The sequence below is a fragment of the Acromyrmex echinatior genome, chromosome 3 (genome assembly GCF_024713525.1).
Source record: "Acromyrmex echinatior isolate Ae372 chromosome 3, ASM2471352v2, whole genome shotgun sequence".
NCBI lineage: Eukaryota > Metazoa > Arthropoda > Insecta > Hymenoptera > Formicidae > Acromyrmex > Acromyrmex echinatior.
This window is the reverse complement of record NC_141854.1, coordinates 12273964-12287283: the sequence shown is the minus strand read 5'-3', so window position 1 is coordinate 12287283 and position 13320 is coordinate 12273964. Positions and strand designations below refer to the sequence as shown.

At 30.9% G+C, this 13320-nt stretch overlaps 1 protein-coding gene and 1 long non-coding RNA gene across 8 annotated transcripts in view; one reads left to right on the top strand and one right to left on the bottom strand.

Moving 5' to 3' along the window:
- LOC147910252 (uncharacterized) overlaps positions 1 to 13320 on the bottom strand; it is a 322413-nt gene that overhangs the window by 26215 nt on the left and 282878 nt on the right. The window lies entirely within an intron of this gene.
- Positions 1 to 13320, top strand: part of KaiR1D (Kainate-type ionotropic glutamate receptor subunit 1D) — a 429757-nt gene that overhangs the window by 382870 nt on the left and 33567 nt on the right. For all 7 annotated transcript variants that reach the window (XM_087404686.1, XM_087404682.1, XM_087404685.1 and 4 more), the window contains one exon: positions 5208 to 5349. In XM_087404686.1, the coding sequence (XP_087260812.1) occupies positions 5208 to 5349 (142 nt within the window). The remainder of the gene's footprint in view (positions 1 to 5207; positions 5350 to 13320) is intronic.

Here is a 13320-nt window from a genome sequence, read left to right as displayed (position 1 = left end):
CGAACATGGAGTCATTTCTCCTGCGAAGCAACATACCTATCGATTTCTTATCGTTGACAAAATTTATATTGCGCATGATCGATATTGCAAAAATATATTTATGATTAATTATGCGAATGTATTCGCAGGAAGTTATTCATACATTTCTGCAATGATTGAAAACAATATTACAATTAAAAACGATTAATATATAATATAATTTTATAAATTGTTGCTTTAGACTTAAACTATGTTTGATAAGTGACAATTAATGATGAGATTATGAAATTTCAATACATTTCTTTTTCACTCTTCAATTTGTATCCACGACATTTATATCAAAATCTATATGTTGTTTTATATTCGCAAAAATTTGTGCTTGAAAAGTTAGAACGTTACCTCATTATTTTCGATATAAGAATCTCATGTCTTATATATATGTGCTATAATATCAAGTTTTCTAAAATAAATGCGATGGAAAGTTGACGTCCTCATGAAACAAATTATAAAAATTTTATAATATATACTCACAACATGCAAACTTTGTGGAATTAATTGGCAAATAATTATTCTGCGCGCATATATAATACACATTAACACTTGGTATCGGATGAATGTCTACCTCGGGTTATCCGGGTTAACACAACGTGATTGCTGCAATGTCTATAGCCATCAACGTAATTGAGAGAGAAAACGCGCATAGCTTAGAATCGGTATAAACGTGACGGGATAACTAATTTAGAGTGACAATCATTACGCAATTACATAGTAATGATAACATTAATAGCAAATAATGTCATATTCGTAATTATCGTATTAATCGTCAATCGTGCGTTAATAACGATAAATAATGCAAATGGTATGATTCATTAGAGCGAACGACGTTGTCAAACTAAGTACATTATTTCCAGAGACTATTCATATTTTTTCGATAAAATAAAACGTTATTCTTATTAGTGATGATAACAAAAAAAAATAAAATGAATAAAGTTTTATATTTAAAGAATTGGCTAAATTATAAAACCACATTAATTTCTATGTTTACACGTGCGCGTAATATTATAAGATAAAATAGGAAACATATGCAAATATGTGTACATGTGTTACAAAAAAAATTACTTTTAAATATTTAAACTCTCATAAATCACATTTTCAAAAAATTATTAAATATAGTGCCACAAAATATGCGCAAATTTTTAAACAAACATGGTTCACAATCATGATTGATCAAATATACGTTTAAATTTCATATGGACAGAGTCACAGAAAATTTTTCAAGAAATTTTGCGATTCTTAGAGTAATTTCGGATAAGCGTCAGGTTATCAGCCAATACGATGAAAATACGGTAAGCCTTAAAGGACTGAGAGGTGACAAAATGCGAGATCGGCATCGAGAAATTGCCAAAATGCTACAATATTTCAAGACGGTTCACGGTTATTTCTCTGTAATATCCAAAGATAGGATATATTGTACGAAATACGTGACGCTGTTGAACACTTATTACTATAGCAAACTACCACTACGAAAAAATAGCATGGCGTAATGCCATTCAAGTCAACATATATTGAGACATATAGAAGAAATCCCCCTATTATGAGATAAGCGCCTAATATGAGATAGTGGCGTTTCTATTAAACTAATAAACGCTATTTACTAGTTCCACTGAATTTATTGCTCTTGGATTGAAAACTATTTAGTAGAAAATTCGTTATTATATCATGCCTGTAGTCATTGTAAAACAAGATTTTAGAATTTGGACGTCTTCAAGTTTCATTGAAATGAGTCTTTAAACCTTGTTTATTATTTAATAAGAATAATTATTTGGCAATAAACTCTTCATGTAGTAATAGAGTAAAGTTGTACTAATAAAAAAGTACAGGATATGTTGAATTGTTTAATTATAGAAGTTAGCGTAAAATCATAAAGTGGAAATCATGAGATACCCAGAGTATTTATAATATGAAATAACCCATGCTCCTATGTTATAGTGAAAATTGTTGCTAAACTAAATGTTATTGTACAATAATAAAAAAGACATCTGGACTAAGTCGAGTGTCTATTTCTGCGATGCTTAATTCTAACTATCCAAAGACGAGTTTTGGGTATAATCTATCGCATGCTCATTTTTCGCGTGTTTGTTTGTAGTTTAGAAAGATTAAATAAAGTTTTTTAATTGTACTGATATACTTTGTGTTTTATTATCGATTTCTCGAGGCATCTCGATTAGGAGCACAATTTTTTCACTTGCGATTTGCTCACTTTTCATATTTCTTTAATTTAAAAAAAAATGAAATTTGAATTAAATTTTATATAATGTTACCTTAAAGCTTATTAAATTCTCTTCAAAATGACCTACTAATATTTTTTTAAATTCTGTATATAGATTTCTAGCATTTAAAAAATGAACTCGGTATCTCATAATAGGAGCCTTTTCTTTACATGTATATACATACATATATTATATAAACTATTAGGTGTTGGAATTAATTCGTAGCGTTTTTTAATGAAAGAATGTTATTTATTTCACATGAGCATTAAAAAATACATTAATGAAAGTACTTCCCATCACTTGTAAAACGCTACGAATTAATTCCAACACCTAATACATTAAAGATTAATATTACAATTCAATAACTATTTGAGGAACAGTTTTTTTAATATAATGCTGATCAATATGTAACACTTGAAATATATTTGACTATAATATATTTGACTATAATAATAATAATAATAATAATAATAATAATAATAATAATAATAATAATAATAATAGTAATAATATAATAGCTTTATATTGAAGTATGAGAGATATGAAATATTTTACAAAAATATGATAAATAGAAGAAATGAAATAATGATGCTGTTTATAAGCTTAGCTTTTTAACGTAATAAAATTAATATAACAATAAAATAGTGAGAAAATTAATGCATTTAATCCCAAAGAAGGTTACAATTGTTTATTCAAAATTACCATAACTCCTATTTCAGTCAACACTCACTCTTCTCTATCGTTCGATAAATTCGCAGACGCAGAAAGAGATGCAATCGTCGTTGCCGACGGCGGGGCCGTCACAAAAATGAAATTCACAGGACGATACGGTTACGAGAGCAACGCAGGCATAAAGGGCACTTTCGTTAAATTATGCATAGAGCATGAAAAATTCCCATGGCGAGCCCGAGTCCTGACTTCCACGGGTTGCATAAGGAGATTCGCATTATCGTGCATGTTGAATGACGGGAAGTGAGAGAGAGAGAGAGAGAGAGAGAGAGAGAGAGAGAGAGAGAGAGAGAAACCGAAGGGTAGCCTCCGAGAGGCCGGAGAGCAACCGGCAGTAGTATGAAATTTTTATCAGTGGTACACGACGAAAAGCATGTCCGGAATCGGAACCGTTCCGTCCCCGAAGAGCATCGTGAGAGCGAGTGAGCGAATGAGTTTTCGCGCGAACAGATCTACAGAAAGATCAAGTTTCATATTATTAGATATGTACTTGATATTTGTCTTTCTTCTATCAATTACATCGACATCTAAACTAAATCGACAGACTACATTAGGCAATTTTAATTAAAAATTTCCATTGACCTCTTTAATCTTTTTGCTATTTGTTTCAATTGTATTAGGACATATATATTTGAACACATCTGTGGCTAATAAACATGGTAACTAGTTTTTAATTTGATTCGACTTTAAGCTCTATCACCAATTAACTTTTTTTATTGTATAATAATATTTTAAGATAGAAAAATAATTATTAAAAGTGTTTGAGGTGTACAATCAACTAAAAGTATCAGTCAAAAAAGTCAATATTATTAGAATATACATATATACATATAGAGTGTATATAGAGCGACTTAAAGAGTGTATCCAAAATAAATGAAAAATACTTTTTTAAGCCGTTATTAGCCAATATCAGACAAAAATTTTTAATAAATACATCTTGAAACCAACTCCAAAAGAAAAACAATAATTTGGTTTATAATGGCCTATACAGCTCATTGATTTTTATCTTTACGAGTTTTAGATAAATGATTTTTAAACGAATAAGTGAATCTAAATAAATTTTTGCACAAATATTTATTGAAGTTTTATTAATATATAAAAAAATTTAATTTAATTTATAACGCTACTTCTTCATTAAATTTGCAAATAAGTACTATACTAAAAACTGTAAAAACACGATTTTACATAAAAATCAATGCAAACAAAAAGTCAAATAATTTTTAAATCAATAAAAAAACTGTGCTTAAATTTACACAGATATTCAGATGTAATAATAGAATAACCTATGAAATTTTTATATTTTTGATAATGCTTTGAGATGTGACACATTTTTTAATATAATAATAATAAATTAATTAATTTTATTATAGATTTTTATTACGAATTAGATTTATTACGAATTAGATCTACTATTCTAGAACAATTCTCCTGATTAATTCCCATTTAACAAAGGAACTTTCACAAATTTAAGGCTAAAGGTTTTAATAAACAATATCCACTATATCATAAATATTCGAGTAAACGTCTAATAAATTCTACTAACAGCATCACTAAACTTAACTTAATTACCTTAAAAATATTTCGCAAACGATTGATTGTTTACATTCAAATAGGGGTATCATTATATTTGAGAGTACTCACTTGATCTGTTTTCTGTTCTAGACTGCTCTAGAACTCTTTTCCTCGCTTTCGACAAATATCAGACGTATATCTATCTCACTTTAAGTTCTAAAAGTGTACACTAGTTCAGTCACAGAAAACAGACTTACTTTGTAATTCTATCAGATTTCATTGAAATCGACAGAATTCAGTTTTGAGCCTTTCATTATGATATTATGTTGGGAAGTATGCTGAGGATATACTGAAAATTTACTGTTAGAATATGCTAGGAATATATTGAGAATATACTCTTGTTAATAGTACACTAAAATATTTTCAGAATGTATTAAGAATAAGAATATACTTATTTGCAATATTCTCCAAACATTTTCAGATTATATTATTGGAAAATATTGAAAATTCATTCTCATTTCAGCCCGTTTTAGATATCTACAATTTTTCAAACTAAAAAGAATTTTAAATAAAGAATGAGATGTTCCTGCATGAGATAAACTTTTTGATATAGTTTAAAATTTTTTATTCATCGCTTTTATCAATGTTCGATATTTTAATTTTATATATAATATAAATTTAAGAATATATTTTACACAGAACATTGTTTTATTTCAGGCCGCTGCTAAAACAAATAAAAAATTCCGCGGAGTCGCATATCGTATTGGATTGTTCTACCGAGAGGATCTACGATGTGCTGAAACAAGCGCAACAGATTGGAATGATGAGTGACTATCACAGCTACCTTATCACATCACTGGTAGGTACCCAAGATTAAATGCGATTAACAATCGACTTTCCGTCCATCATAAGCCACGAAGTAATCCAGAGTAGACGTAAGAGTCGCGAAATTGCATCAGGCGCGTTGCTTGTAAGACTAATTCTCGCGATCTTCATCGTCTCAGCCACCTGCGGCTCTCGTTGTCTTCAGTCTCTGTCGAGGAAACTACGCCGAAGGAGTTGGCGCTCCCACGAAGATTCTAGATCGATAACTTTACTCCTGGAATATATTCGAACCTCTCGTAAATTACCACTAAAAAGAAAAATCTGTGCCAATGGTTGGTCAGAATTGCCGTTCGGTAATCCTCCGTGATTACAAATGTAAAATAGTTCAACATAACGTTCAACATAACGAATAGTGTTCGCGGTATTATTTTGTGACAAATTTATCTCATTATTATCCTGAATATAATAATTTATTTCATTCTGCTAACACACACACACGCTATATAAAACCGTGAAGCGATATGATAAATTTGATCGATATTATGAATAGTTACTGCGGATGAAGTTTAAAAAATATATTCTAATTTTCTTAAATAGTACATTAATAGTAATTTATCAAATGAAATAAAATTGAAATTTATTAAAAATTATTAAGACAGAATATATCGGCAAGTTAAATAGAACTCTTTAGATTGACGTTAAATATTAAATTGGAAAAGGACATGAATTCTTTAGGATCGATAATGCAAATAAGAATCAATAAATTATGTCATGTTCGATGTTAGATTATAGTTCCAAGAGAAAAAAATCATTTTCATGAATAATCGATTTAATGGTGAGTGAAAGGTTTATGAAGGGTTTATCGCGAGATACACAAGTGTAGAATGTCACTTTTAATTGCAGTACGAGAAGTGAAATTCGTTTTTAAAATTTGCTTCGTCTGCAGGCTTATTGCGAGCAGAATGAAAACGTTACGCGAGTGCAAAACGCGCAATGTGACTCTCGAACGAGTAAAAAGCGGACACGTCGGCCTGCTGCAGTTAAAATTGGAAGCCGTCTCAGAATAATTAGTAATTTACAGCCGCCTCGACGGCGCGAGTGGAAGCGGAAAGGGTGGCACTACGTCAGTCGAGACGCACTGCGAGAAGCGCGTTGTCGCGCTGACGCGACATCCGTGCACTGCAATAAGTGATAAAAAAAATAAATAGAGCTTTAAACGGACACGCTATATAACCACTAGCGGCGCAATTTATCTCGGTACTTTTCCCCCCTCTCCTACTAGATTTCAATTTAGATCCATTAAAATGTAAATCAGCGAGGGTATTTGTTCGAGCACGGAAGAATCGAGCTACGCTTTTTCTTCGGGCATCTTTCCATTGACTCTACTGACGATGGTCTGTTTGTTTTACGAGAAAAACATGGATTAATACTGACGACGAATGTACATACATATTGTACATCGATCGCCAATATCTGAAACAACAGAACGTTTAGCGTCAATTCAGACACTGAATTCTAAATTCATCATAAAATCACTTTTTCAATCATTTTATTTGATTAATATATTATAAAATCTATTTTATTATAAGAACTAACGCAATTTAACGCTTATTACAAAATCACTTTTATCTTGAATGGACTGATAAAAATTAATATAGCATTTCGTTTAATATTTATTAACAACTTGAAGAAGATTAATGAAGTTAGCTATGTATGATAAATTTCATTAATAATATATAATCGCTTTTAATGGTTTCCCTGTAAAATTCACGTCGTTTAACTTAGTTATCAACTCGAACTATTAATTTATAAACTGCATAAGATGTTTACTCTTAATATTAATTATTACGCAGAAAAAAAATCGCAAAAATAAATGGAACGGAACTCTTAAAAAAAATATTACCAAGTTAACTCGAGATATTATCTCATAGAGTGGAAAAGCGAGTGATAAATTATTATTAGACGAATAGACCAGATTTCTCGGCGTGAGAAAACTCGGCAAGATGAAAAGAATAGCTGCTTAATAATTGCTTAATGTTTCGACCGATCTCTATCGCATAGGGGAATTTAATGCCTCGCTCTATTCTCGAGACGATATGTCCCGCGTCGGAGACTATTTATTTTCACTTACGTCGGTCAGTCGTCAAGGCTCTTGGAGGGAAAAATTGGCCATCATCCATCAACCTGACCTTTCCGCAGCACGATCGGGAAGTCCGTATGGCTGTGTTACACATGGTCGGATATAAGTACACGCTGTAGCAGAGCGCCTTTTCCTCGACGGACTGGGTGAAAGTATTAATGAATCTTGCTCGGTCACTCTGCTTGGCTTTCGACGAATTACCTTTCATCGAATTAAATTCGCCTCATGAAACAGTGATTTCATATATAAAATTGTGGAAGGTCCGTTCTTTCACAGTCTCACGATAAAGCTGAGACCATGCGAATTTTGCTTTAGCATTCTGCTCCTTGGAATTTACGTGACATCGACGTATCGTCCCCGCGCGATCATTACGGTTATTATGCCTGTTACGGTTACGATGATTGTTATAGTCGTTATAGTCTTGGCCATTAAGGTGCTTATTATGGATATTCATCGCTTAGGATGATACGCTCTTGGATTTTCGCGTTACACTTTGGAGCTCTTGAGCTCGGGCAGGAATATCCTATTCCCGCCCTGAAATAGAATACTTCTCAAGCAAAATTCCGTTCAAATAAAACGGCTTTCAACATAGTCTTTAATCAGGAAACTGAAATCTCGAAAGTCGTTTAAAGAAGTTAATTAAAAAAAACTGCGAAATTCTGAATAACCTTTTAAAGAACTTGAGTTTACTTTAAAAGAAATATATAAATTCTTACAGTTATATTTAGAACAGTTATATATAGATACAGTTATATTTAATATGAAATTAATAAAGTGATTATAACTATTGATATGAAAATATAATCCAATATTATTACGTAAAAAAGTATTTAAATATAAAATCTCCGAGCTATCTCAAAAGATTTTAATATGAACAGAATTGAGACTTAATTATAGCGATAATATATAAAAATGTTGTCTAGCCTTATGGATATTTCTTATTATTTAATGTTTTTTCTAAAACTAAAGCTATACTAATATATCAATATCTAATATCTCCTTCTGCATAACGTGAGCAAAATTAATGAAACATTTTATATAAAATATTTTTGCATTACGTTTAGTTATTCCTGAAAAATAAAATAGCTAACAACACTAACAAAGTAGCTAACAAAACTAACAAAATTCTTTTTGATATATAATTATCACCGCGATCGTGCAAATATCAACTGTTAATTAAATATTTAACTTACTACCGCAAACTTTTCTGTTTGACCAAGCCATCATGGGTGTACTATAGTACATGGAACTATAGTACACATCCATGTACAAACTGAACATCTGTCAAACGATTTCGATGATACTCTCTGTACCCACATACAGATTTGCTGCCTGTTCCCGTTTCAAACAACAAGTTACGAGCCAACGAAATTTCGTGATAGACTCCATAACAGTCACGCGTGAACGCAGTGTTGTGTGAAAAACGATTCTTGCCAAATCTATCATATACCGCGGGCGTCATGATAACGCATTGAGAAAAAAAGCCATTCTCTTTGTTACTCGCCCGTATGTTAGTTTTGCTGATGAACAAAAATTCCTGATAGTATACGCAGCATATTTATATATATCTTTGCTTACATGTCAAGAACGGAAGAAAGGATGCAGTATTCTATTTTCCGTGTCACAAACGAGAAATATCCGATAGATTTCATGTCTTGACTATCATCAGACCGAGTTACGATAACTATATAATTATATGGTGGCACAAAATATCATACTATTTAATTTCTTCATTAAAATCATATATTTTTGGAATATGAGTTTTTTAACTGTATGAGCAAATTTGATTCTTTGAAATTCTATTAGATGTGACATCAGGAGTCGGAATTGGGCAGAGATGAAGATACACTAGTGTTTGTGAAATACAAAATGTCGCACAAAATGTACCATTTGCGTTACATTTAACACATTTATTTTTAACAAAAATTGACACAGAACTGGTCAATTAATAGTAATAAAAATTGTCTGGAAAATTGTTTCAAATTGGACAACATTACGTTACGTATGACAGGTCCCTACTGTGATGTCTGTGATTAATCAATTTGTTTACTGCTTACGTTTTGGGACCTGCGCACAATCAAAGACAAAAGAAATAGGACAGAGAATAATAGATTTTAACCTACTAGAAATCGGTTACACAGGAATACGGTTTCACAGAAATAGATTGAAATCTATTATTCCTTGTTCCTATTCTCTATTTTCTTGATTATGCGCAGCCCCTTAAACCTTAAACACATTGTTTTAAACACATTTGTTGAAAAACACAATTATCACAAAATTTTCGACGCGCGTAACGTAAAAGATCACGCGCATTTGAAACTCATGTTAAATATAAAATATTGCATATGAAAGAGAGGACACAGAATTGCCACACTGAAAAAGGTTGCACGAGTGGATGCAATAACAGCACTTGCCATCGTATCCTCACAGCACTTTCGAGCTTTCACCGCCGTTGCTACCTTGTTTCACCAGTTATTTCTGCGATGACAATAATCGGTGTATACGTACAATATTATATTGTTTATTAAATGCACGTCGAGTGAAGTAATTGGAACTGATAAATAAATGGGATAACATAATGATTTTCCAATAATAAAATGAGTAGAAATTTTTAATTCATTAAACAGTAAGTAAAAGAATTTAATAAATTTGATTAACCCTCAATACACATAATGAAATTAACGTAACCTCATCTGATTTTCATAGTTCACGTTTTCTTCCGACCCCTTTTCACTTATTGCAAAATATCTTTTATGCTATGATATTTTAGACTTTCTAACTCAAAAATTCTTTTTTTCAGTCTTCAAACGATAGATTAAAAAAAATTTGTTAAAATCAATGGACCACAATTTAAGATACAAGCAAAAGAAAACGCTGGATTATAAATACTCGGATGTGGGTAGATATGGACTGCCAGAGTTGTGTGTACTGAGGATTAAGATTATCAATTTTTTACGTTATCTATTTACTCAAAGGTATTAATTATATAGATATTTATATATATATATTTATTTATTGAATAAATGTATTATAATTATAATGACATATATTCATATATCATTTTCTTGTTTATCTGTTATTGCTTTGCAAGTAATATATATCAATGTAATTAATGTATATTTAAATAATATTCAAAATCTTTTAACAAATTCGGCAGCACAATTTTTTTAACAAGGACTTTATTCATACACACTATTTATTATTTACAAGATTTTATTTTACTACTTATTATCTATACTTTTTTCACTTCTACATAATATATTGTCATTTCACTTCACTAAACATAAATGCAAATTTTGAATATAATAATTTTCGTAATCTTCGAACTTGCGCTTCCAAATGATTCTCTTCATGGCCTTCATCTTCATGCTGTCTCCCTAGAGATTTCGTAACAATCACCGTGTTGTGCAATGATCACCAAAGGGGTAATAAAGGATAGAACGGAATTAAGGGCAAGGGAAGTTCATAAACCGAGGATGCATTCCCATCGACTATCGTTATTGCACGTTATTCTATGTGGCAAACGATATATCGCCGTTGTGTTGCGACGTATCTTGAAAGAGTGCAAACCGGATGTAGCTCGAGGCGAGACGATGATCGATCATTGAGCGGCGGTCAATCGATTCGTGAGACATCGAGAACATACGATGTCGTCAACTGTGTCCATCTACTTGGCGAAGACAGCAGATCGGGGGACATGGACTTATTCATCATGCTCCGGATGCGGGACAAAGGATAATAAATGGCCGCGACGCGATCCTCCGCGAGTATTTGAAAAGATGGGCGGAATACGCCTTCGAGCTGCACGTGACTTTAAATCACGTCGGCCCACAAGCGTCACCGATACAGATACCGGCTTTGAAGCAAATGCTCCATGCTTGAGTTATCTCCACTCCTGTCAATAGCTTCTGAATATACTATCGCGAAGAATACAAATTCAAACGTCCTTCCTGTTCAGGTGCAAATCGTGGCAAGTATAAATGGCGATGCATTTCATATCTTATATTATATTTCAGAATAATTCCAAAAAAAAGAGAAATGCAAACGATAAATGATCAATTGGTTACAGTTCGTTGAAACAATTACTGTTTTAAAATTGCTCTTACTGAAAATTTTGTTTTAATACTTTAATGTAATTTTTTTAAAATATATTTTTAATATAATTATCTAGTCAAAAAAGAACACATGCAATTTATTTCTACTTTCTTTTACTTACATACAAATTAATAGGTTTAATTTGTAAATCATATATCGAAAATTATACGTGTTGTTTAAAAGAAGCATAGTCTCTTTTTATTTTTTTTTACCGCGTATTTAATAATTTAAAAAACAATTCTGTTTTTTAGTAAAAAAAATTAATAAAGATATTATTAATCATAATTTAGTTAAATGTTAAACGTTCATATTTTGCTAACTAAACTTCGAATAAAAATCTAGAATTAAATATTTTTACTAATACATTTATACTATATGTGCTATTACATGTATTTATTTTAATAATATAAATACAATTTTTCGATACAATGTTTCAACTTATCACATAAACAAAAGCGGATATACTTCGGATCGTGAAATTTTAATAAAGTAAAATTATAAAGACGTATTAAAATAATAGAAAACAGAGAATTAAGTTTAAACAATTCACTCTTTAATCTTTCAAAAAATATATATTTCGTATAATCTTTTTCAAAATATGCTTTCTGCATTGGAGGAATCATTTATTGTCTCATCTCACTCCTTTTACGCTTGTCAATACAAAATCCATTAACTGAAAAGCGTTCGCAAATCGCTTGCGCTGCTTTTATGACTTCCTCATCCAATATAAAACGTCGACCTTTTAATTCTTTGATTGCTGGAAATAGTCGCGGAGAGCAAGGGTTGACAGAGAATGAAGAACATGGATGCTTTTTTTCTTCTAACAAGTCGGACGTGAGATTTTCGCAATGTGATAAAAAAACCATAAAAACTGGCAAACTAAACAATTAATAAAATATCAATCTCTAGTGCAAACAAAAATCGTCCAGTCTTACTACATACTACATCTGTCAGAGTGATCCAAGGGACCTTATATAATCTGATTGCGAAGTTAAGTCGTGAAATGTTTTGTCGTGAGAGGAGATTCTCCAGAAAATCTAACGTCACATCCGACTTTACCATGTGAATCCGATTGGGATTTATCTTACGTGATTAATTCACAGTAAACCATAAAACAGAATTTCCATCTTCCAGTTCGATTTAGACATCGTAGCTTCTTTCAGAAAATGTCTTGAGTTTACTATTTACATACTCGATTTTGAGGAAGAGAGAAATTTTATTTGAATTCATAAAATTGTTAAATTATTATTGTCATATTTGTATTTTCTATAAAATAATATTTATTTACAATATTAAGAATCTTTTATTTTAGATCGCATATGTGAGAAACACAATCAATACTAGAAAAATGCTTATTACGGTCAAAGCTGAATCTTCATTGCTTTAAATAATTCAATCTTGAATTACTAATATATACTATATATGTACTTGCATATATATCATATTATAGTCTTATAGTCCGGAAAAACAATTCAGCGCGCAGTTCTAAAAGAGTTCTAAAGCAATGAAGATCCAACTTTGATCGTAATAGGGATTTTTCTAGTATTAATATTTATTTAGATGTAAAATAAGATAATATTTGTAGGATCGAATAATATCAAGCGATTTCTAAAAACTAAACATAAGGTAAATAATAATAAGTTAAGATTGCTTGTATAAATAAATCAAATTGAGTAAAGATACGCTAAATGCGGTCAGGGCTAGATTTTAATATAATAATATTTTTTATGAATATTTAAATACATTTTCCAACACTTTAAACTGCGCGCC